This window comes from Mytilus trossulus, chromosome 6 (genome assembly GCF_036588685.1).
Source record: "Mytilus trossulus isolate FHL-02 chromosome 6, PNRI_Mtr1.1.1.hap1, whole genome shotgun sequence".
Classification (NCBI taxonomy): Eukaryota; Metazoa; Mollusca; class Bivalvia; order Mytilida; family Mytilidae; genus Mytilus; species Mytilus trossulus.
In genome coordinates this window covers 79391666-79419091 of record NC_086378.1, presented here as the reverse complement: position 1 = coordinate 79419091, position 27426 = coordinate 79391666, and the positions used below count along the sequence as shown (strand labels likewise).

Below are 27426 nucleotides of genomic sequence, written 5' to 3'. Positions count from 1 at the left end.
GCCTCTTAAAAAATAAGTATACTAGTACAGTGATAATGGACGTCATACTAGACTCCGAATTATACACAAAAAACTAAAAATAAAAATCATACAAGACTTACAAAGGCCAGAGGCTCCTGACTACATTAACTATGCAGTTTTTTTAAGGAATTAAATGTACACGTTGGCTGTGCAATATATAGATTATGTGAGAACAAAGGAGTATTGCCTATATTATTATCTTACAATGCATTTTTATAGCGAATTATATAACATTAGAATTACTTTGTACGCTTTCATGTTTAAAGGTATACACAATTCGTACATACAAGAAACTACAAAGCTAAAAATACGTTTAAAAGCATATAACATCAAGTCAACTATAAGACATTAATACTCTTAAAAATTCACAAAATTGGTTATTATAGCCCTTGTTAATTTTTTTTTTAAATTTTATTAGGTAAACAACAGTTCAATTTAGGAAAACCATTTGAAACTACACGCCGAGTTATGTGGTTGCTGCAACGAATGTATAAGGAAAACTGCGTACCCTGTCGGATCACATGAGATCACTCCCGATTATTGAAGGGTTTCGTGTTTCTCAGCTATTAGTTTTTTACGTTGTGTTTTGTATACTGTTGTTGTTTGTTTGAATGCCTTTTTCTTTTTCATTTTGGCCATGGTATTGTCAACTTATCTTTCAACTTTGGATATCTTTTTGATTTGTTTCACCTTAATTGTAAGGGATAAAACTCCATAAATCAAAGATTTTAATTCATGTCCGGATTTTGCTTTACCTCATGTCCACTTTGTTTTATCAGTTGTGCAACGTCGGTATGTTGTTTTTCATTTGTTCTTTGTTATCCTACTCAATATAAAGAAAAAAAAATAACCCCGTAATATTTTTTGTAGGGATTTTTTCGCGTCACTTGTACAAATTTGAAGTAAATACGCATGAAACATGAATTGTTGATTAAAAAAGTTTTGAAGAGCTTTGATCAATAATCATCGGTTCGATAAGTTTTAAAATGATTTGGTGTATTTTGTTTTGCCTTTTTATGATCAACGTTTGAGATGAATTTTTACTCGATTGAACAAGCGTTTGTAAATATTTCATTGACCTCTCAAATTACAGAATCGTACTTGTAACTATTGGAAAATGAGTTTATGGTTTTCATTCGCCCACACTGTCTGTCTGTTTTTTGTTTTATTAACCCTGTATTTAAATAATAATTCTCTTAAGCCTTTTCTAGTTGTATACTATCGTTAATGCTATTAATGATACATGTACATGACGGTTCATGCCTTTCAAGATAGAAAGTAAACATACATTGGGAAAAATAAATTCATAAAAGGTAAAATAAATGCAATCCAATCAGCACAAGTTTACTATAAAGGCTCTCAAACTTTTGAAATTGTTAACAATAACTTATACTAGTGTTGCCTCTATTAATAACCAATGCAGCGTATTACTAGTATATATGATTCCAGACGTTCTAAGAGTGGAAAATAAAAATGTGGCTTCCAACAGATTATCCATTCAAATTTTCTTCACACTTAATTCATTCAATTATACAGAAGCGTTTTTACAATTGCGATTTTTCTTGTCCTCAAAGAAACCTTAACTGTTTGTATTTCAAATTATCTGGAACTATACTCATTCACAACGCTCAGCAATAACCCCCTGATTAAATTAATTCTATAAATTATATATTTATTTATTCATCCAATACGTGCAAATTATTTTACCATTTTCTATACACTTAAACAGAAACACTGCATATATATGTACAGACTAATTACACAATAAAAAAAGGTAAGAAAAGAGAGCATTTACATTTGAGCCATCAAAAAATACACACTAATTTATGTTATTACTGTCAAAATATCTTTTAAAGCAAAAATCTATCACAATATACAAAATACATAAAATTATCCGAAGGGGACACGACTACTTGAACGACATGTGTTGGAGATAAACTGACAAGTTCCGGTTACAGAATCAAACGATAAATTGTTCGGACATGATCTGATATACACTAATGTATCTGAGCAAGTAGCGAAATAACGACAATCACCACATGTGTTATAGTCTCCATTACCAAATACGTTACAGTCCGATTGTGAGCTCACACACTTTCCTGAAATAAACAATTATAGTGTTAGTAGTAATCCTATAGTAAAGAAAAGTTGTAACATACACTTGTAGTTGCTTACTTCTATGTCTTTGGTCTCCGGTGGAGAGTTGTCTAATGGGCAACTATACAAAATCTTCTTATCTTTATACTAATTAAGGTTTTGTTCATAATTTAATTATTTTTTTAAGAAAAATACAATTAGCCTCAAGTTTTAATGAGATATTAATTGTGGGCCACAATTAAAAAAAAAACAATCTACAGTTTTCATCTATAGACAGCCATACTAGTTGAAAAATGTTGTATTTATGATCACAGTTAGAAACCTTTATTTTTGTTCACACATCGTTATCAATATAATAGAATTTGATGCCACTGTCATACAAGTCAGAGCTAGCTTTAAAACCAAGTTAAATCCACCATTTTCTACATAGTTACGAAATGCATGTACGAAGTCAGGAATATGATAGTCATTATCCTTTCGATTGATGTGTTTGAGTTTTTGGGTTTGTCATTTAATTAGGGACTTTCCTCAGTGCTCCATATTTTTGCGATTTCATTTTTTTTATATTGGTTGTGGTATTGCCACGTGTTTACCAAATATATATTTTTTTGATGTATCATTTTTGTAAACTTTAATTTGATGCTCTTTGAAACAAATCTTCAAATAAATGACTGATTAGAATGGTATTAAAATGAGGATTATGATGCAGGTGGTTGATTTGATCTGTCATGTTGTCAAGAATATCCGGTGAATTCCATTTTATGTATTATATTTTCACCTCAGTATTAGAACATCGGTTCGAACTTTGAAAAGCTGTGTTTTACTTAGAACCAACTAAGACCAGTTATAAGTCTTAGTTCTAAAAACAAATTTATGGAATCTGCATTTAATGCACTTCCGAGTCTATTTAACTTGTTTGTATGTTCTCTTGATCCACTACACAGAGTCAAGAATGAGGTGTTTGATTCGAAAATTATTTACAAATGTTTAAATGTATAAAATCGTATTTTGGGGTTTCGTCGATGACCATGAAAATTCATACAACGCTGTATATATTTACTGTCAAAAACAGAAATCAGTTATACTTACTATTGTTAGAGGGCTTTGCTGTAATAACTTGATTACTGACTGCTATAATTTAAAAAAAAAAGATATTAAAAGTATACAGAATTACAGTCCGGGTTGTTGTCGTTGTTGACAAATGTACGGTCACATATATCTACTTACGTCTATGTCATGTGGTCTCTGTTTGAGATTTGTCTCATTTGCAATCATACCACATTTTCTTACGTCTATATTGCAAGTCACTTAAAAGTAAGGAAGGTATATTACAAACATTGTGAAAGACTCAGTTTAAAAATATAATTTCAATCTTAATTTAAAGTCAAGTGTCAATTATTGTTCATCATAACACATGGACAAAAAATGATGCATTCGCACTTAAATGACTACTCTGAGTACAGACTTACCTGTCCAGTTGGAAATTTCAAAGGCCTAGCATATACTAGCTACAAACATTTAACTTTTATATAGCTAGTGGATGGTAGGCCTTAAAACATTTCGAACTGGACAGATTCGTCTGTAATCCGAGTAGTTGTTTTAGGTGTAAACACAGCCATTTGTTATACAAGCATGTTGTTAGTGTGTTGGAGTTGACAATTTCATTTCAATCAATTACCTCTGTTCATATGACAGATTCCAGGAGACACCAGGGTAGTGGGATAACGATACATATATATCGTTGTTACGTTAAGACGGTTACGGTATGTGAAAGAATACCTTTCATTAGTATCTCGTATAATGCATCTATTGCAGACACATTGGTACCGATTGTGTTAATAAGGTAAGATCAGTTCGATACTTTTATGCACCACACTTGTTAAAATTATCAATCGCATACATAATTGTTGAACATGTTTGTTATTGACGTTTTATATTGAGTGTTAAACTCATGTATCATAAGTTCTTTGTACTTTTACATAATATATATAGACAAGTACTTATATAAATATAGATAAGTACTTATATATACATATAAACACTTGATGGAAAGGAAATCCTGTACATGCATACACATCCACGGTTTTTCCAAATGCTTTAGGTTATAAATAAAACTTGTAACAAACAAAAGTTTATTTGTCTGATATATATCATACGTGTGGTCATCCGACTTCTTATCTCATTTATAGGTAAGTACGGTTATATGTTTAAGATTACTGAGTTGACATATGTGTTGTGAATAGTTCAATATGGTATTAAATGATATTGCTTTTACTTGAAAACTGACTTAGTCCATTAGCACCAATATTTCATAAATAAAATTATTTCGTAGAAATCGTAGTTTTAGATTTGGTCGTACCTTAAGATTTGGTCGTAACTTTCAATTTCTTATTACAGACGCGGTATCAACTCTTAATACGGTAATGTGTTTAAGTCCATGAGTATTAAAACGATTTGAGGTTGAAGAAATCCAAAGGTTATATCATATGTGTATGGTAGCCGTATTCGGTCATTTCGCATTTTCGGGTTGTCTTCTTTCACTTTCATATGAAATCGAGAAATCGAGAAATCGTGAAATGGCCGTATCCGTCCACCATATATCTGTTCATAATGCAACATACTTTGTAAATGACTGGTAGAGCTATCCATGACCATGTTTAAGCAATGGATACAGTAGAGGAAGACTATAATTTACTTACACCAGACGCGCGTTTCCTTTTCATAAGACGAATCAATGACACTCAGATCGAAATAGTTATAAAGCCAAACAAGTACAAAGTTGAAGAGCATTGAGGACCCAAAATTCCAAATAAGTTGTGCCAAAATACGGCGAAGGTAATATATTCCTGGGATAAGAAATCCTTAGCCTTTTTAAAAAAGGTTTTGTAACAGGAAGTTATAAAAATGACCATATAAATATTCATGTCAACACCGAAGAACTGACTACTGGGCTGGTGATACCCTGAAACATTTTGACAGATATCTTTTTTTTTATATTTAGGTAAAGATGGCATCTCATGCAGAAAGAAACGCACCATTCATATTTTGGTGCGTTAAGAAAATTTGGGGAGATTAATCCAGTTATCAAGTAAATAAACCAGAGGATATCAATAAAACCCCAAATAACCAAAGCGGAATGTACATTTTTTACTTAGATTCGGGAGTACATCAATATCCTATTTATGTCGGTATTACTGGTCGTAACTTCCGACAACGATTTAAGGAGCACCATGATAACCAGACAGGTGTGATTTACAAATGTAATAACGGAGAGTTTCCGAAGAATCAACCTCCCGTGAGATTACCATTGATAGCTCTTGTAGTTCCAATTCATTATCCAATGCAGTCAAAACTGATGGAGTCTGTTTTCTTAGAAGCGTTCGACTTTTGTTTAAATACTGAAGAAAATGGAAATATCCGACTAATTGTTGATACTGACCAACAGTTCAAGCCAGAAGATTCCAAGCATAACTTTGATATTACGTTTGGAAATGTAATGAAAGAAATTCAGGACGTGTACAATCGATACGATAAAAGATCATAGAAAATGTAACAGAATCTTTTCAGCTGTACAATATTGACATTTGCTCTATATTTTAACAATAAAGTCTCATAACCTCCAAATAAGTACGTGTACATGATAGGTGTACTTTTTGTATGTAATTGGGCAGCATATTTGGTAACACGGAAGCTTACTCGCCCGGTGTTGGTTAGGTTTGTCTTATTAAAGACTTTTAATTGGCAGGTTCTTATCCCCCATGTACGTACCGTGAAAGGAGTAAATGCAGTTTAGACTTGTTGGCCCAGAATAAAATTATCAAGTTCGAATACGGTGACAAGACTTCTTCAGAATGTTAATTAAAATATGGCTTGACATGATCGGTCTAGCACAAATCAAGGTATATTCATATTTAATTTAAAAAAAACATTGTTATCATCCTGAAAATGAATATAAAATATGTTTTTGAACATAAAGCAAACTTTTTAAAATGATCTGGCAAATATAAACAAAATATATGTACGAAAATATTTCCCCTTTCCTGACTGTTTGTGTTGTATTGTTTAAAGTAACTATTTAGAATATCAATATTACAATATGTATGTAGGACTAAAATCTATAGTAGGTTCAAAATCTATGGCAGATTCCTAATCTATGGCAAATGTGACGTCAAGTTTTGTAATTTCCTAATCTATGGCGGATTTTCGTTGTTTCCAAATCTATGGCAAATTTTGAGCAAATGGAAAGCAAAGCAGTACACATATGGTCAATGATTTGTCTGAAAATAGTGGAAATGTACGACATGTCTATAAACATTTGTGAAATAATGGTCAACTAAATCGTGATCATTGTGATGGTAACCAAAATTTGTTGGTAAAATAAATATTAAATAAATTTCAGGATTAAATAATATTTATTTCATCGTTAATACATCTTTGTTTATTTGTTGACAATTTAAATCAAATAGGTATTCGTTAAATTTATCTTTTACCTAATAAACTTTGCCAGCCGCAGGTAGAATTTGTTTTACTATAACTCCTTTTTTTATAATACGGTTCTGAAAAAGTGGTGCCCTAGCTTGTTCGTCCCAGGTTTCGGCCTGTAGAGCACGTTTTGTCCCTCTTCCTAATAATAGTTAGGTCACATGTTCCTTTAAACCATCCGCAAACTGTTGACCCTTATCTTGAATCGTGATCAAATCTATGAGTTCTGCAATAGTGTGTGGCGGCGGCCAGGTGATATTGCGTTATTCCATTGTGACGCAATTTAAAGACCTGCCCTAGATTTGGAGAAAACAAAAATCTGCCATAGATTTGAGTTGTTTATTGTGTGTTACGTCACGTTTGCCATATATTGGGAATCTGCCATACATTTGGAACCCGCCATTGATTAGAGTCCTACATGTATATGAACTTATATTACGAAAATGAGTGAGCACCAAGTAATTCAAAAACTCCTTCCATGTCCCCTCATCATATGAAGCTAAGCGTGTCTCGTCGTACTAGTTTTGCAGTATTCATTGGTCTTTTTATATTGTTTCAAAAATCGTTGAAACTAAAACGATTTTTCACCTTTTAATTTTCACGCATGAATTACAAAAGTATTTGTCGTAAAATTTTTTAATATTTTGATTGATTAGAAATATTAAATCATTACCGATTATCAGGTTATCTGCATGTTGATATCGTAAAATATCAGCTGCGAGACATAATATGAAGCTTTTTGTCGAGTGAGCGTAGCGAACGAGATCAAAAAGCCTTCATATAATGTCAAGCAGCTGATATTTTACAATATCAATATGCAGATAATCTGATAATCGATTTATCGGACTATATTTGCGTGTTTCAGAAGTGTTTTCTTTGTTTCACCAGCACACAAAAGATGACTTGATAAGTTCGGGTCAAAGTTATTAACATCGGTTCAAACATTATGACGTCGCTGATATGTCCGGGTCAAAGTTATTAAGGCCGGGTCAACGTATTTGACGTCACAAAGGCATGATACGGAATAATATTAAGAGCTGAACAGAGTGATATAGACCGTGGGACGACCGATAATTGTAGTTATGTGACTAATAGAACATTTTCGTTATTATCGGTATTTTTTAAAGGGTCAAAATGACATTTCACCCATTTTTACCATTTTCCCGCCCAAATTTGGGTTGTAAGGCAAAATATTTTTTTTCCCTTATCGGTGACCTATGTTTTTTATTGGCTCATTCTTTGAAGCTGTATTCCAGCTTTTCATATTACAGATTTGGAACAATTGTCATAGAACGTTTTTTTGATATTCCGAAAAAATATATATCAACACCTCTATTTCCCCTATAATTTCATTGAAACATGGTCCCTTTTACGTACCTGTTTAAAAGTAAAATATTGAGCTTAAATGGTCCGTGACCCCCTATTTTTTTTCGACCAATTTGATTCATTTTCTATAAAGAATAAAATAACCAAAAATACGGCACTTCTGATAGAAACTTCGAATACGCCCGAGCCACCTTAAACGATCACGACGACAATTGTCACAGGCAGATCAAGGTCTGTGTACCCTTCCGGAGCACATGAGATCACTCCCGATTATTGATGGGTTTCATGTTGCTCAGTTATTAGTTGTTTACGTTGTGTTTTGTACATTTGTTGTTTGTTTGTATGCCAATTTCTTTTTCTTTTTGGCCATGGTATTGTCAACTTATCTTTCGACTTTGAATATCCTTGTGATATATTTCAACTTTATTGTAAGGAATAAAACTCCATAAATCAAATAGTCCGGCCGATCGGTGAAAAAATTGCTCAAATAATGAGGAAAGCACCAATTTTTGCATGAAGGTACATTTTTGTGTACTGAGCAATATTAGCTATGGACCCACCCTCAAAATTCAATATGGCGGCTTATTTCAAGATGGCTGCCGTACGTTCTAAAATATTTTCCATTATTACACACACCACAGAGGATTTGATGCTGGAAGCACAAAAATCAACATATTTGATAACCTGGTGTACTTAGCAAGATTTTGTTTTGATCTATTTTTGAAATACAAAATGGCGGCTATTTTCAAAATGGCCGCCTTGAAAAATAAGCAAATATTCATTATTGAGAATTGACCTGAATATATATAAGCATTTAATTGATGTATAGTGTCATTTAGTATCTGTCCCAGTAGTGTCCTTTTTGATTTTGCCTTGCTTGTCATTTCATACACAAAGTAGTAGCTTTCATAAAAAACTGCAGTAGTAGCTTTCATTAAAAGCAGCACTATTTGTTGTCTTGGGTCACACATAAAAGCTGTGATTTTTGATTTATCCGCCTTAAGATATTATTCAGTGCCTATCTTATTTCTTGGGTCGCAATATTTTGCAATTTGAAACATTAAACTGTGAATTGAGAATCATTTAAACACATACCAGTGAAATGACAGGAATTGAGGACAACAAGGACAAGAACATTGAAATGGCAGAAACTAAATCACTTGAAGATATGGAGAAACCCACAGCTGAAGACGATTAAACAGAGGACAGCTCAGAAATTACTATTAAACAATTGTACCAATAATTTTTAGCAGATAGAAAATCTAATCTCAAAGAACAGCTGAGATTTACCGCAATATAAAACAGAGCGAAGCGCGAATTGATAAAATATGTGTTGGTCTCATTACGTTTCAAGCTGAACAGAAAAAGGCAATGAATATTAATAACGAACAGATGATTGCAATATCTCAACAACTTCAGCAGTCTGAAGACAGGATAGACCACAAGGCTAGTAATAATTGCTTGGCGGAATTGATGGTCAGACCAATAAGATATTCAATGTTATGGTGAGACGAATGGACAAGCTGACAACAACTGAGGAAGGAGACACAGTTCAATTTAAAAGTGCCTTTGAACAGCAGGGTAAATTCCAACAACTGTTGTAAATGAATTAGTGGACAATCGAAATAAAGAAGTTAAAATTCCTGCAAAGGACACATCATCTAAACAAAATTTGACCTTAGCCAGTACAACACAAGTTTACCAAAAGTACACAACAAAATCCATGCCTTGAGTCTTTCCCCAATTGTAGTTCGCATGAACCATCAACTGCGCCAACTCTGTTGAAGGTGTCTTCACATTAAGTCAAAAGTCCTACATCAGGCCCCTTGGCCCTGCATGAGACAGTTCAAATTATTCAATAACAATCTCCATTTAACAACATACTATAAACCTCTAGTACTAATCAAGGATACCAGCAAAAGACGTCTGTATCTTCTTACGCACACTTACGATCTACTATGAGTCAATAATATTTGGTTCAGAGCAGCACACCATTGCAGAAACAATTGGCTGCAAGTGGATTCTATCAAGTTTCTCCAATGCTGAATGCAATGCCTACTTACGGTATCATCCCCGTCGAGTCAATGGCAAATCCCACATTTATTACTCCAGTTATAATTATCTCGTCAGCTCCTGGAGCTCTAACAGGCTTCCCATAACAGCAAGCTGACTCCACTGACCGATCCAGGAAAGGGCAGAGGAAACCAAAAGAGTGTGGCAAAACCTCTTCTTCAGACTCCTCATTGGAGAGAGAATATATTCGATGGCAAGAAAATCTTGGTGCAAGGGACCGGAGGCGAAGCCCACAGCTCCCAAAAATGCAAAAACTCAATTGAAGAGGATCCATTACTTGGGAAGCGTTCATTTACCAATTTGAACGAACTGCCGGTAGATGACAATGGGTAAACAGGACAAATGTGTGTAGGTCCCAGATTGCCAGGCCGATGTTGGCTTTGGGGAAACTCGCAAGGTAAACACAGATGAGGATTCCAAGGCCTTAAAAAAAGCATTCATTTGGAGCAGCTCTTCTGCAAGAAAGACGATCAAACCAGATTGGAACCGAAGCATTCCGTCGAGGATGTAAAGACAAAGAGTCTTCAAGGCATGTAATAGAGAGGAACCCAGAAACATTCAATAAGGCGTTAAAACAATTGAAAACCTCAATAGCAAATCAGATGGCGATATATGGATCAAAAAGTGCCAATTATGACCATCGACAAATCTACTTTGCTGATTGCGCAGTATCACTGACCGATAAAGCAAATATGAGCAGTCCTTTTGATAATGAGATGCATAACCTCATTATAATTGTCACAAAACTAGCTGATGTTATGCTTCAACTAATTATCATAACCTTGGATTAGCCGATCAATATAACCTCGGTTCTTCTGATCAAATAATCATGGAAGATCAGCAGATCAATGGAAGATCACCTGATCAATATAACCTCGGTTCTTCTGATCAAATAACCATGGAAGATCAACAGATCAATGGAAGATCAGCAGATCAATGGAAGATCACCTGATCAATATACACGTGGAAGATCTCCTGAGCAATACAATCGCAGTAGATCGCCAGTTAGAAATATATCCAAGCTTAATGCCTATCGATCAGCAACACCCCACTAAGCTAGAGAGCATATAGTCCCTAAAGACAACGGAAAAACTCCAGAAATCCCGGTTATTTCAGACAACGGTCACCTTCACTAGAATACAGAGCAAATCAAAGTGCAACCCCAACAATGAAGTCTTTAACCAGCAAAGGGTCGGACCAGTAGGCCAACGCACTATTCCAAAGTCTATTGGCCATGAAACATCACCTCATCACAAAATCGAACAAATGCCCACGGCCTCGTCCGATATTGTCATCAGACGAACCATTTGAAAGAGCTTCGCAGTACGAGGTACTATACATGACCAGAATGTGAGCATGATTGTGGACACTGCTGCAATGATAACATTAGTAAATGAGAAATTAATTCCGGTAGAAAATGGAGATTTGGAGAACGTAACGCTACGTGGTTTGGGTTAACAGCTTGTTATTGGGAAGATTATAAAGAACGACTCTTGACATTAATAGAGTAAACATACAATGGGATGTGTGCAAAGAGCCATTAACAGACGATGTTATACTTAGGATAGATATTTTGGACACACTGAGTGCAGTGATAAACCTGAGTACTCCCATAATTACCATCAACAATAAAGTGATAAATGCGGCATGTGTTAACAGTGGAAACGAGATTTCAACTCAGCAAGTTTGCATAAAACGAACCATCACAGTTCCGCCAAACTCAAAAATGACTGTTACCATTAAAACTAATAAAAGTGCTGACCAGGAGTGCATTTGAGGACCATGCTCGCTGAATAGTTGCGAATTGGTTTCGCATGTAGTTGGAAAAGGAAACAGTTGCCCCTTAACCATTTTAAATGATGGCAATCGTCTAATCCGCCTGAAGAAAGGTACACTTATTGATTACATAGAATAATTTGACGATGAAGTGGGTACGGCAGATGAAACCGCGATAAGTGACGTAAGACGTCGCATTGAAGAGATACTATACATTGCCTCAAAGTTCAGATGAGTTACCTACTATTCCAGCACATTTACCCGACCTATATTAACGTTCAATCGACTCGTTTCAACCTATTTCATGCCAACCATTAAAACTGAAAGCGTTTAAAGAACAATTGCAATAACATGTAACATATTGATTAACATTTTGAATTTCACTATTTGTTTTGGTATATGCAGCCATATTTGCAAATGTATGTGTAATAGAAATAACCAAATTATTTTTTTTATATTTTAAAATTAATTGATTACAAATATAAGAACATGAAGTCCATTTTTAAAGAATCATTACTTTAATTTCCGAAATTATATAGAATACCTTTAGGACAGTCTTGATATTTATACCGTTTTTCCGCCATCTTGAAAATGGCAGCCATATTGGATTTTTCAGAGTCGGTCCATAGCTGAAATCAAAGGGTATATAACCAAGAACTACTATGCAAAGTTTCATGCTTTCCTCATCAAGTGAGCAATTCTGCTCTATATCTGCACCAATCGGCCGGACTAAAAGTTTATAATTCATGTCTGGATTTTGCTTTACTTCATGTCCTCTTTTTTTATCAGTTGTGCAACGTCGGTATATTGTTTTTGAATATTCTGAAACAAGCACACCTGAAGGGGCATTGATTATTAAAATACGAATTTAATGCAATGAATAGTTATTTTTAATATTATTACTATTATTCACTGATCTCAAAATATATATTATCATCATTCCAACATTAACATTTGCCTGTTCCAAAATAGGAATATGACAGTTGCTACTAATTCGTTTGAGGTGTTAAATTTTAGATTTTACCGCTTGGTTGAGGACTTTTCGTTTTATTTGTTTCATCTGAGTTCGTTTTTGTTGGTTATTTTAATTTGTTTTTTGGTTATCCTACTCAATATAAAGAGAAAGACCTAGGTAAAGGGAAAATAACCCCGTAATAAAAAAAATTTCGCGTCATTTGTACACATTTGTAGTAAATACGCATGAAACATGAATTGTTGATTAAAAACGTTTTGAAGAGCTTTGAACAAAACGGTTCGATAAGTTTTAAGGTCATTTTGTGTATATTGTTTTGACTTTTTATGATCAACGTTTGAGATAAATTTTCACTCGAGTTTATGGTTTTAAATTGCCCCCATGTCTTAAGAGACTGTCTTTCTGTCTTTTTGTTTTATTAACCCTGTATTTAAATATTAATTCTATGTCTTTTCTAGTTGTATTCTATCGTTAATTCTATTCATGATAAATAATATGTACCTGAAACATGCATTTCAAGATAGAAAGTAAACATAAAATGTGAAAAATAAATTCATAAAGGGTAAAATAAATGCAATCCAATCAGCACAAATTTACAATAAAGGATCTCAAACTTTTGGAATTGTTAACAATAACTTATACTACTGGTGCCTCTAGTAATAACCAATGCAGCGTATTACTAGTATATCTTATTCCAGACGTTCTAAGAGTGGAAAATTAAAATGTGGCTTCCAACAGATTATCCATTCAAATCTTCTTCACACTTAGTTCATTTAATTATACAGAAGCGTTTTTACCTTGGCGATTTTTCTTTTCATCAAAGAAACCTTAACTGTTTGTGTTTCAAATTATCTGGAACTATACTCATTTACAACGCTCAGCAATAAACCCCCTGTGTTAGACTAATTCTATAAATTATATTATTATTTATTCATCTTATACGTGCAAATTATTCTATCATTTTCTATACACTTAAAAATAGAAACACTGCATATATATGTACAGACTAATTACACAATAAAAAAAAGGTAAGAAAAGAGAGCATTTACATTTGAGCCATCAAAAAATACACACTTATTTATGTTATTACTGTCAAAATATCTTTTAAAGCAAAAATCTATCACATTTTATAAAATACATAAAATCATCCGAAGGGGACACCACTACTTGAACGACATGTGTTGGAGACAAACTGACAAGTTCCGGTAACGGAATCAAACGATAAATTGTTCGGACATGATCTGATATACACTAATGTATCTGAGCAAGTAGCAAAATAACGACAATCACCACATGTGTTATAGTCTCCATTACCAAATACGTTACAGTCCGATTGTGAGCTCACACACTTTCCTGAAATAAACAATTATAGTGTTAGTAGTACTCCTACAGTAAAGAAAAGTTGTGGCATAAACCTGTAGTTGCGTACTTCTATGTCCTTTGGACTCTGTTTGAGATTTTTCTAATGATAAATCATACAATATGTTCTTATCTTTATATTCATTAAAGTTTTGTTGATAATTTTATTATTTTTTTAAGAAAAATATAATTATTCTAAAGTTTTAAGTAGATATTAACTTTAGGCCACAAAAAAACAACGTTTGCTGGCTATGCGGTATGGGCTTTGCTCATTGTTGAAGACCGTACGGTGACCTATAAATGTTAATGTCTGTGTCATTTTGTTTTTTTGTGGATAGTTGTATCATTGGCAATCATACCATATCTTCTTTTTTATATTGTGCACTAAATCTAGTTTTCAACTATAGAAAACCATACTAGTTGAAAAAATGTTGTATTTATAATCAGAATTAGAAACCTTCATTTTGTTCATACATCGTTATCAATATGATGGAATTTGATGCCACTGTCATACATAAGAGAGCTAGTTTTAAAACCAGGTTAAATCCACCATTTTCTACATAGTTACGAAATGTCTGTACGAAATCAGGAATATGACAGCAATGATCTTTTCGTTTGATGTGTTTGGGTTTTCCATTTACTTACGGACTTTCCTCATTGCATCGTTTTTTTTGTGATTTTACTTTTTTCATACTGTTTGTGGTATTGCCACGTTTTTACCAAATATAATCTTTTTGATGTATCATTTTTGCAAACTTTAATTTGATGCTCTTTAAAACAAATCTTCAAATTATTTTAATGACTGACTAGAAGTGACTAGAATGGTACTCAAAGGAGGATTCTGATGATGGTGGTTGATTTGATCTGTCATGTTGTCAAGAATATCCGGTGAATTCCATTTTATGTATTATAAGTTGACCTCAGTACTTCCAACTTGAAAAGCTGTGTTTTACGTAGATGCAACTAAGACCAGTTATAAGTCTTGGTTCTAAAAACTTTTAATTTTTAAATTAATGCACGTCCGAGTCTATTTAATTTGTTTGTGTGTTCTCTTATTGCACTACACACAGCCAAGAATGAGGTGCTTGATTCGAAAATTATTTACAAATATTTAATTATAAAATAGTATGTTGGGGGTTCTACGATGACCATGAAAATCCATACAATGCTGTATATATATTTACTGTCAAACACAGAAATCAGTTATACTTACTATTGTTAGAGGGCTTTGCTGTTATAAGTTGATTACTGACTGCTATAATTTGAAAAAATATATATATATATTTAAAGTATACAGAATTACAGTCTGGATGTTGGTCGTTGTTAACGAACGTACGGTCACCTAAGTTTATTAACGTCTATGTCATTTGGTCTTTGTTTGAAGTTTGTCTCATTTGCAATCATACGACATTTTCTTATGTCTATATTGCAAGTCAGTTAAAAGTAAGGAAGTTATAATACAAACATTGTGAAAGACTCAGTTTTAAAAAATAATTTCAATCTAAATTTAAAACCAAGTGTTGATTATTGTTCATTATAACAAATGGACAAAAAATGCTGCATTCGAACTTAAAAGATTACTCTGAGTACAGATTTGCCAGTCCAGTTAGAAATTTCAAAGGCCTAGCATCCACTAGCTACAAACATTTAATTTTTATATAGCTAGTGGATGGTAGGCCTTAAAACAGTTCGAACTGGACAGATTCGTCTGTACTCCGAGTAGTTATTTTAGGTGTCAACACAGCCTTTTTTGTACATGTGTTATGTTATCCCTTATAATATATTTCACAAGCATGTTGTTACTGTGTTTGATTTGACAATTCCATTTCAATCAATTACCTCTCTTCATATGACAGATTCCAAGAGACACCATGGTAGTGAGATAACGATACATATATACTGTTGTTACGTTAAGACTGTAAGGGTATTTGAAAGAATACCTTTCATTATGATCTCGTTTAATGCATCTGTTGCAGAAAAATTGGTACCGATTATGTTAATAAGGTAAGGTAAGTTCGATATTTTTATGCACCACACTTGTTTAAATTATCTATCGCATACATAATTGTTGAACATGTTTGTTATTGACGTTTTATATTGAGTGTTAAACTCATGTATCATAAGTTCTTTGTACTTTTACATAATATATATATAGACAAGTACTTATATATATAAACACTTGATGGAAAGGAAATCCTGTACATGCATACACATCCACGGTTTTTCCAAATGCTTTAGGTTATAAATAAAACTTGTAACAAACAAAAGTTTATTTGTCTGATATATATCATACGTGTGGTCATCCGACTTCTTATCTCATTTATAGGTAAGTACGGTTATATATTTAAGATTACTGAGTTGACATATGTGTTGTGAATAGTTCAATATGGTATCAAATGATACTGCTTTTACTTGATAACTGACTAAGTCCATTAGCACCAATATTTCATAAATAAAATTATTTCGTAGAAATCGTAGTTTTATATTTGGTCGTACCTTTAGATTTGGTCGTACCTTTCAATTTCTCATTACAGACGGGGTATCAACTCTTAATACGGTAATGTGTTTAAGTCCATGAGTTATAAAAAGATCTGAGGTTGAAGAAATCCAAAGGTTTTATCATATGTGTATGGTAGCCGTATTCGGTCATTTCGGGTTTTCGGGTTGTCTTCTTTCACTTTCACATGAAATCGAGAAATCGAGAAATCGTGAAATGGCCGTATCCGTCCACCATATATCTGTACATAATGCATAACATTGAGAATGGAAATGGGGAATGTGCCAAAGAGACAACAACCCGACCAAAGAAAAAAACAACAGCAGAAGGTCACCAACAGGTCTTCAATGTAGCAAGAAATTCTCGCACCCGGAGGCGTCCTTCAACATACATTGTAAATGACTGGTAGAGGTCTCCGTGACCATGTTTTAGCAATGGATACAGTAGAGGAGGATTATAATTGTGTACGCCACACGTGCGTTTTGTTTACATAAGACGCATCAGTGACGTTCAGATCAAAATAGTTATAAAGCCAAACAAGTACAAAGTTGAAGAGCATTGAGGACCAAAAATTCTAAATAAGTTGTGCCAAAATACAGCGAAGGTAATCTATTCCTGGGATAAGAAATCCTTAGTTTTTCGAAAAATTCAGTTTAGTAACAGGAAGTTATAAAAATAACCATATAGTTAATATTCATGTCAACACCGAAGTACTGACTACTGGGCTGATGATACCCTAAAACATTTTGACAGATATCTTTTTTTTATATTTAGGTAAAGATGGCATCTCATGCAGAAAGAAACGCACCATTCATATTTTGGTGCGTTAAGAAAATTTGGGGAGATCAATCCAGTTATCAAGTAAATAAACCAGAGGATATCAATAAAACCCCAAATAACCAAAGCGGAATGTACATTTTTTACTTAGATTCGGGAGTACATCAATATCCTATTTATGTCGGTATTACTGGTCGTAACTTCCGACAACGATTTAAGGAGCACCATGATAACCAGACAGGTGTGATTTACAAATGTAATAACGGAGAGTTTCCGAAGAATCAACCTCCCGTGAGATTACCATTGATAGCTCTTGTAGTTCCAATTCATTATCCAATGCAGTCAAAACTGATGGAGTCTGTTTTCTTAGAAGCGTTCGACTTTTGTTTAAATACTGAAGAAAATGGAAATATCCGACTAATTGTTGATACTGACCAACAGTTCAAGCCAGAAGATTCCAAGCATAACTTTGATATTACGTTTGGAAATGTAATGAAAGAAATTCAGGACGTGTACAATCGATACGATAAAAGATCATAGAAAATGTAACAGAATCTTTTCAGCTGTACAATATTGACATTTGCTCTATATTTTAACAATAAAGTCTCATAACCTCCAAATAAGTACGTGTACATGATAGGTGTACTTTTTGTATGTAATTGGGCAGCATATTTGGTAACACGGAAGCTTACTCGCCCGGTGTTGGTTAGGTTTGTCTTATTAAAGACTTTTAATTGGCAGGTTCTTATCCCCCATGTACGTACCGTGAAAGGAGTAAATGCAGTTTAGACTTGTTGGCCCAGAATAAAATTATCAAGTTCGAATACGGTGACAATACTTCTTCAGAATGTTAATTAAAATATGGCTTGACATGTTGGTCTAGCACAAATCAAGGTATATTCATATTTAATTTAAAAAAAAACATTGTTATCATCCTGAAAATGAATATAAAATATGTTTTTGAACATAAAGCAAACTTTTTAAAATGATCTGGCAAATATAAACAAAATATGTGTACGAAAATATTTCCCCTTTCCTGACTGTTTGTGTTGTATTGTTTAAAGTAACTATTTAGAATATCAATATTACAATATGTATGTAGGACTCAAATCTATAGTAGGTTCAAAATATATGGCAGATTCCTAATCTATGGCAAATGTGACGTCAAGTTTAGTAATTTCCTAATCTATGGCGGATTTTCGTTGTTTCCAAATCTATGGCAAATTTTGAGCAAATGGAAAGAAAAGCAGTACACATATGGTCAATGATTTGTCTGAAAATAGTGGAAATGTACGACATGTCTATAAACATTTGTGAAATAATGGTCAACTAAATAGTGATCATTGTGATGGTAACCAAAATTTGTTGGTAAAATAAATATTAAATAAATTTCAGGATTAAATAATATTTATTTCATCGTTAATACATCTTTGTTTATTTGTTGACAATTTAAATCAAATAGGTATTCGTTAAATTTATCTTTTACCTAATAAACTTTACCAGCCGCAGGTAGTAAATTTTTTACTATAACTCCTTTTTTTATAATACGGTTCTGAAAAAGTGGTGCCCTAGCTTGTTCATCCCAGGTTTCGGCCTGTAGAGCACGTTTTGTCCCTCTTCCTAATAATAGTTAGGTCACATGTTCCTTTAAACCATCCGCAAACTGTTGACCCTTATCTTGAATCGTGTTCAAATCTATGAGTTCTGCAATAGTGTGTGGCGGCGGCCAGGTGATATTGCGTTATTCCATTGTGACGCAATTTAAAGATCTGCCCTAGATTTGGAGAAAACAAAAATCTGCCATAGATTTGAGTTGTTTATTGTGTGTTACGTCACGTTTGCCAGAGATTGGGAATCTGCCATACATTTGGAACCCGCCATTGATTTGAGTCCTACATGTATATGAACTTATATTACGAAAATGAGTGAGCACCAAGTAATTCAAAAACTCCTTCCATGTCCCCTCATCATATGAAGCTAAGCGTGTCTCTTCAATGTCATGTCGTACTAGTTTTGCAGTATTCATTGGTCTTTTTATATTGTTTCAAAAATCGTTGAAACTAAAAAGTTTTTTCACCTTTTAATTACATGTTAATTTTATTTAGAAAGCGGGTATTGCGCACGTCTTATTTACTAACAAAATCAAGTGTTTTGTGAACCCTCAAAGTACTTACCTATACAAGCAGGAAAGTTTTTCCCATTACTCCACGTTCCTGTTTGTAATTGACATGTCAGCCGTATAAGTGATTGTGTTGTAGTAAACTGGAAACCATCGTTACATATTGCTGTACAAGACCTACAAAGGTTATTAATTCGAAAGAAAAGCATGTTTCGTTATCAATCATACTGGTAAATATGTTGTTGTAAAACTGTAAAATATATAAACACGCGAAGATGGGCATTATTGTCAATATCCACCAGATAAAAAAAAAGTGGTAGTAAGCAATACCTATTTAACCGATACACACATTCATGATTTTTTTATGACTAAGTTATATTAGTTGAACTGTGGTCAATTGGTGAAAGCGAGGACATCAAATAATCGGGTTTTATTGTGACGTAATAACATTAACAGTGTAACTGAGGAAAAGAGGAAAGTGCGCGAAAATCTAAAGTCGTCTTTTCTGGAATATTGCTATTGATGTTGTTATGAGATTCGGATAGTGTAATGTTGATAATAGATCTTGTATTAATTCTCAATTTAAAAAAACTTCCAGACTCAAAATAAATATGGTATTAACATCTCTGAACTGTTGAATACTGTATGTTGCCCTCTACGTGTCTTTTAGATATTTTGTCGTTAGGATTATCCATCTTTCAGATATATTATCTAACTATATTTTATTGTATAAAAATACGTAGCGGTTTTAATTTTAGAATATTTCATATCAATAAATTGCAGATAAGCAAAAATAACATATGTGAAAAAGAAAAATGCATAAATCGTATTGTGTAAAAATTTAAAACGGTTCTCCTGTACATACAAATAAATTGCTTATGTGTCCTTCAAAAGGAGAGCCGTGGTGTAGTGGTTAGTGCATCGGACTACTAACACAAAGGTTCCTGGTTTGATTCTGGGATGTAAATTTCAGGGACTGAATTTTCGGCTCTCCCTTGACACCATGTGCGAGTATGGTCTTGAGGAAACGATGATAGTCCGTCGGAAGGGGACGATAAATGGCTGACCCGTGTTAAGAGAGAGCCATATCTCTTGTACGTTTAAGACACCCTTGACGATCTCGAAAAAAAGCAGGCTAATATCGCTGCAAGGCAGCACTCGCACCGGCACCCGCAAAGTGGAAAGGGATTAATATAAGTTGCAAAACTTGTTTCCCAATCCTCTATAAATAAATATGTTTAAACAAAATCTATGTAACATAGTAGAAGATATATTTTACATACAGTTCCGTTGTAGTCTTTTGACAGTTGACGACACCATTTGGAGGAGGTAGAACGGGTGAACATGGCTGTTGAGGTAGAGTTGTCTTTCCTGTAGCACCTGTGAAAAGGTAAAAAGTACGTCAGACAACATTTCCAAAGTATAGAATAACATATTTATATATCATGTATATGTAGTATATAGAACAAAAATGGGATTTGAGGGTGCTGATTTTTTTTATTTATACGGTCATGCTCTGATTTATACTTGCTCAACGTCCTTGCTAGTTATTTATATCTAATAAAAGACGTTAACAAATTAACATTCAGTATAATATACTGGTTCTACAAGATGACTGGATTGACGGGCTGCAAATTTGGACTGCCATTGAAAATATTACACTGCGGTAGGGAGCAGAAATTTTGGCCTTGCAACACTGTACATCCAAGCACCTCAAAGAGTTGTAGCAATGTTTCAAACATACAGTAAGGATATCACACTTCCTTCACGAGACGTCAGTTTTGATTTTTACATTTTAAACAGACTTGACTGCGGATTTGTATTTTCCGAAAATATCAAAACCGACTCCCCACTTAAACAAGGGTTTTAACTTCTAGAACAGGATACGTCTAGGGATAATGATATGTTCATATCCCAATCAAACCATGGTTCACATATTCGGAAGTTTAGTACATGTAATACAGCTGAGACTTCTAAAACATAAGTTCAATTACAAGGCAAGACATTTACTTTTACCTGAGGTTATACCTGTGGCTGGCTGGGGAGTACTTTGAGTGGAAATTGTTGTCGCACGTTGTGGTGGTGTGTGTGGTTGTACGGTTGTCTTTGGTAATGCTTAAATAATCAAAATATGTTTATAGTAATTTGCATCACAGATAAAATGATAGGTGGTCATTTGTATACCTCTAAATATGTATTTTACTTCCAATTATATTCACCTATCAATCATTGCAACAATTATCTGATTCTGGAATGCAAACAAACTGTGCAATTTGGTGAGCACTGTTACATATGTAAAATGTGGCATGTTCACATAGGTTTAATCTTTTGTTTATTCTTGTAGACAGTTGTGAAACAGAACGTTATTTTTTAATGAACATGAGAATTAAATATCGAAGCAGAGATTGGTAAATATTAAAATTGTTCTTCGTATATTTTTAAACAAAATATTTGCGTAACAAGTTTTATGATGGTATAAAAAGAAAAAGTTTATACATTTTGTCCCGATATAATGTCACCTCCTTTGTCTTCCACGGGTTTTTTTATCATTCAATATGCGTTCTTTGTATTTATTATAATGATTTACAATTAAGAACGTGAACTTTTGTACATATATTTTGATAATTTTCTTACAATCGATGTCACATCCTAGTAGATCAAATCGTAATCCAATCCCATCATGCCATTCTAAAGGATTTATCCGGATGTACTGGGCTTCGAAAGGACAACTAAATACCTGCATTTTTGGTAAATATCCATCTGTGTTGCCAGAAAAGAACTGAAATGTTAAAAGGTTTTGATTAGTAATACATATAGAATCATTTCAGTAACAACGTGGATAAGCGCAATACTTATGTTGGTAATAATTCTGAATCATTTATGCTTAACTTAATTGTCATCGGCTATCTGTAACAGTGATTTTATGCTCACTCAGTCTGTCAGGGGCCTTCAAAAAGAGGATTTGAATAGAATAAAAGAGTTAAGTAAACGCAGATGCAGATGCAAGAGAAGAAAAAAAGAAAGTTTAAGTATTCAACATTTAAATCAACACACAACTTTCAGTCATCTGCTAGTATTATTTGATTTAGGCGTTTAGAACCTTCGGCGACCCCACGGTTCAAACGTCTATAACACGTACGATATGACAAGTGGGCGTTATAGACAAAGGTGCACCTTATCTGATCCAGTCAATTGATAACCTAAGCGCGCCAAAAATTGTCTTGTCCACGCTGTTACGAAAATAATTTAATAATAGTATTAAGGTTTTTTAAAGAAAACAAATTAATAATGGTTTAATTTTTAAATTGTTATTTGGATGGAGAGTTGTCTCATTGGCACTCACACCACATCTTCCTATATCTAATATATAAGTAGCTGCTTTGTTTTTTGGGTTTTTTTTTTGTTTTGTTCTAATACAAAACAAAATGCAACAATTATTATGTGCCACATGTGCATTTTAAAAATTAATTATAAGTCAGCGGTCAAAATGATTGTGATTCCAAAACACTAAACACATGATGATCACAAATTATTCATAATAAGGGGGAGGGTGCACCATCTTACCTTGTCGGTGACATTTGCGTCACTATAGGGAGTGAATACTTTCCCATCCATACTGTGTAGAATCCGAAACCGTGTGACATAAAGTTCAGATGGTCCAACAGAGAGGCCTTTGGTTGTAATTCCAAGTAAACGTCCTGCTCGTTGTAAGTTAATCTGGAAAGATGAAATAGTATTATGTATTGAAGGTTTAAGCTGAGAATATAAAAATACTTCACAAGATTGTTTTAAATGCATAACATAGTTTCTTGTTTCATAGAACTAAATATCTTACAAATGTTATGTATTAGGTTAAAAAATAACACTTATATACAATTTGTTCAGAATAATCATATTTCTAAGTTTTGTGCCAACTGCTGACAACTTTACAGAGAAAGAGAATTGGGGTGTATTTGAACTTATACTAAAAGTCATGAGTGAGTGTGATAGGGTAAAACAATCTTTCTTACAACAGATCATTAATCGATGGTTGCTCGGGATTGTTAATGTCAGAAACCGATGCTTTTGTTAACTGTACAATAGCTTAAAATATTTGATAGATCAGTTGGACGAGAAAGAAAAGTTATTGTTTATTTAAAAAAAAATAAAAAAAAGTAATTATAGAGATGAAAAACAATTCAAAGTTCCATCAAGGGACATAACTAATCAGTCATAAAATATAATTACTTCACATAAAGGCAGAGACAAACGGCTAAGCTGGGTAATAATGCAAAGCAAACTATTTAAGCCTTCTTTAAGACTGATTTTCACTTTTGGTTTGAAACATTTATACCCGTCATTATAATATAATTGTGTTTTCAGTTTATGTAAAATAAGGTATTGGAAAAATGGTTATATGGTTCTTGCAAATAAAAGATGATTTTGATTTGCTTTTATACAAAATAACTGAATCAAATCAAAATATTGCTAATATGTTACATCTCCAATGATCTTTTTGGGCATATAGTATACTATAATGCATATAATGTATTTCTTATGTGAATATGAAACCTTCCGAAACGCCAGAACACAATGTCTTAACTGTACGAACTGGTTTAGAATGGTTAAGTAAATATTTTTACAGGTGAACACCATGCCTTACCTGTACAAACTGGTTAAGATCAGATCGGGATGGCCTCCATCCACATTCGTTTACACAAAATATGTCCGATTTTCTTGGCGAAAATGTCTTTTGGTTTTCAGAGAGGATTGACGACGTTGTGAAGTCAGAATCAGTTATATTTGTACTTCCTGATATCAGATACCGAGCACTACAGCTAGCTAAAGAAAAAATATTAACACTAATACATCCAATATTTTTCCAAAGTATCAAAGTTTTGAACGTTGAATTCATGTTCGACATTGCATTCTTTAAATTTTTTTTTTTTTTGAGAAGTTGGTGCTGTTTTTCATTCACACTATGACATAAGTGGCGGTAGATTCGAAGGTGAAGAGTTTTCAATACTGTCAAAGATGGATCAAACCTCTTTCTGATCACGAAATTCTTATTATGAGCATCATTAAACAAATGAACAGCCACCTTTTGGTGTTCACTAGTCAAAAGACTACAGTCCGGGTATTTTCTCTGAAATTTTCGTGATATCTTTTAAGCTTTTCAAAGTTTCTTAAGATCTTTTACAGAATGGATTTTCTTTGAAAAACAGTATTTTCAGGTTAGTGTGAAGGTTGGCGCATGTTTAAACCTGATGCATGTGTTTGCACCTTTCCTAAGTTAGGAACCTATTGTTCATTGGTTGTTGTGTGTTGGTGTTGTTCTTAATTGTTTCTTGTTTCTCGTTTTTTGGACCTTTCGTTTTCCTGTTTAAATTGTTTTACACTAGTCTTTTACGAGCCTTTTATACCTTGCTGTTCGGTGTGAGCCAATGTTCTGTGTTGACGGCCGTACATTGACTTACAATTGTTTTTTTTTTTATACATTGCGACTTGGATGTAGAGTTGTCTCGTTGGCACTAATACCATGCTGCATGTGTTATAGCCCGTCGAACAAACCCAGTGACAGAGGTGGAAAAAAATCGCCTTTTCAGAATCTAAAGAATTCTGGGTAATATTTTCAATAGTGTACACGTGGTTGGTTGAAAACGTCCCAAAGAAAGGAAATGTATCCAATGACGTGATATTATTTTCATTTTGGGGTACGAACAATGAAATTATCCATATTCATTTAGATTCTAAAACGGCAAATTGATGACAATCATTTGAATTCGTAAGTTCAATATATCGTATATAAGTGGTGGACATAATCTGTCATCCTATATTTCTAGATAGTAAGGTTATGTGTATATTGTAAATGTTCTGCTAATTTTAAGCGCGATGATTGGCACATATAACATTTGTATTTGTAGTAGTAGTTGTAGCCTACAAATGAAAATAATTTCAGAAACTCTTTTTTGACCGATTATACGGGGCGCCGAATGGGACTCTTTTGGTTTTGTACAAAATTCAATTCTGTCATAACAAAATCATTTTTGTCTTACAAAACTATGTGCTACAGACTTGTTTTGTGAGAACTTCAATTTTGTGATGACAAAATTCATTTGTGTAGACAAAATTCATTTTTGTCATAACAAAATTCATTTGTGTAGACAAAATTCATTTTTGTCATAACAAAATTCATTTTTGTAGACAAAATTCATTTTTGTAGACAAAATTCATATTTGTCATGACAAAAGTCAATTTTGTCTTAAATTATGCAAATAATATAAACATATTTGCATACAAAATTGACTTTTGTTACCTGATATGGAAATTAAATCACAAAAGTCAATTGTGTGAGGTAAGATTCAATTTTGTGAGACAAAATTGACTTTTGTGAGACAAAATTAACTTATGTGAGACAAAATAAACTTTTGTGAGACAAAATTGACTTTTGTGAGACAAAATTGACTTTTGTGAGACAAAATTCAATTTTGTCAAATTTGTTGAGACAAAAGTCAATTTTGTTAATTTTGTTGAGACAAAAGTCAATTTTGTTAATTTTGTTGAGACAAAAGTCAATTTTGTTAATTTTGTTGAGAATAAAGTCAATTTTGTTGAGACAAAAATCAATTTTGTCAATTTTGTTGAGACAAAAGTCAATTTTGTTAATTTTGTTGAGACAAAAGTCAATTTTGTTGAGACAAAAGTCAATTTTGTCAATTTTGTTGAGACAAAAATTCATTTTTGTGACGACAAAATTCAATTTTGTAACAACAAAATTGACTTTTATGAGACAAAATTGACTTTCATTAGACAAAATTGACTTTCGTGTGACAAAAATCAATTTGAGACAAAATTCAATTTTGTCCATTTTGTTGAGACAAAATTCAATTTTGTCCATTTTGTTGAGACAAAATACAATTTTGTCCATTTTGTTGAGACATAATTCAATTTTGTCCATTTTGTTCAGACAAAATTCACTTTTGTCAATTTTGTTGAGACAAAAGTAAATTTTGTCTCACATTGGTCAATTTTGTCAATTTTGTTGATCACATTGGTCAATTTTATCTCACAAAAGTCAATTTTGTCAATTTTGTCAATTTTGTCTCACAAAAGTCAATTTTGTGTGACAAAAGTCGATTTTGTATGCAAATTAGTTCACAGAAACCAAACTAAACTAATTTGAATACAAAATCGACTTTTGTCGCCCAATTTTCAAGTTAGGTAACAAAAGTCAAGTCTGTGTAACAAAAATGAATTTTGTCATGACAAAAGTGACTTTTGTCCGCTGACAGATAATTTTGTATGACAAAATTTTAAATTTGTAGTATGATACAAATTTTGTTAAACTGAACTGATTTTTGTTGAACAAAAGTCACTTTTGTCCGTACAAAATTGAATTTTGAGTACAAAACCACAAGAGTCCCATTCGGCGCCCCGTACGATTACGGTGTTTCTATTTTAAAAATTCAGGGGTATAAATCAATTTTACTGGTCAAACAAAATACAGTATATACATGTTTTTTGGGGTTTTTTTTCTATGAGTGAACTGGAACATTTTAGATTTACCTTTGCAGTCCGGTATTCGATCGGTGGATTGCCAGCCAACAGATGCATTGCAAACTTTCTTAAGTGCTGTCTGTCCAGTAGGAAACACATACTGTCTGTCACATTCAGCTATACAAACCCTAATGATTAGAATTACAATTCATTATATGATGTCTAGATAATAATATTATATTTTGCAGATATTTTTCAAATTATTAACGCAGTGCTGGTTATTGTATAAGTACGGTTTAATAAATATAAGCATATGATAATAAATCGTAAAAAAGATTTTTATAGACAATTTGTAAATGGTATAACATGTCGATTAAACGATTTTGTTTATCCTTTCTAATCTTCCAGTACTTTTATGAATAAAATTTGTCAGCAATCACGTTTTATTCA

At 33.1% G+C, this 27426-nt stretch overlaps 2 protein-coding genes and 1 long non-coding RNA gene across 7 annotated transcripts in view; 2 read left to right on the top strand and 1 right to left on the bottom strand.

The window, feature by feature from the left end:
• Positions 1-1695: 1695 nt before the first annotated feature.
• Positions 1696-27426, bottom strand: part of LOC134721951 (lactadherin-like) — a 40432-nt gene continuing 14701 nt past the window's right edge. The window contains exons 5-13 of one of the 5 annotated variants that reach the window (XM_063585282.1): positions 27046-27164; positions 24143-24321; positions 23065-23217; positions 22135-22279; positions 21517-21615; positions 20784-20880; positions 19556-19677; positions 3208-3249; positions 1696-2120 (exon numbers count right to left, since the gene is read on the bottom strand). In XM_063585282.1, the coding sequence (XP_063441352.1) occupies positions 1912-2120; positions 3208-3249; positions 19556-19677; positions 20784-20880; positions 21517-21615; positions 22135-22279; positions 23065-23217; positions 24143-24321; positions 27046-27164 (1165 nt within the window). In that variant the 3' untranslated portion in view covers positions 1696-1911. Of the gene's footprint in view, positions 2121-3207; positions 3250-13395; positions 14102-15320; positions 15363-19555; positions 19678-20783; positions 20881-21516; positions 21616-22134; positions 22280-23064; positions 23218-24142; positions 24322-27045; positions 27165-27426 lie in introns of those variants that run through there. The other 4 variants (XM_063585285.1, XM_063585283.1, XM_063585286.1 and 1 more) reach the window with 4 other exon arrangements.
• Positions 4176-5745, top strand: LOC134721950 (uncharacterized). Its single transcript, XR_010107947.1, has 2 exons — positions 4176-4307; positions 5120-5745. It is a non-coding gene; the product is annotated as an uncharacterized LOC134721950 (long non-coding RNA).
• Positions 16302-18004, top strand: LOC134721952 (uncharacterized). The gene is made up of 2 exons (XM_063585287.1): positions 16302-16433; positions 17379-18004. The coding sequence occupies exon 2, from the start codon at positions 17385-17387 to the stop codon at positions 17919-17921; it is 537 nt and encodes a 178-aa protein (XP_063441357.1). The 5' UTR covers positions 16302-16433; positions 17379-17384; the 3' UTR covers positions 17922-18004.

Bases quoted from the DNA above. Each gene is read 5' to 3' on its own strand.
- LOC134721952 (XM_063585287.1), top strand. From the start codon at position 17,385: ATGGCATCTCATGCAGAAAGAAACGCACCATTCATATTTTGGTGCGTT.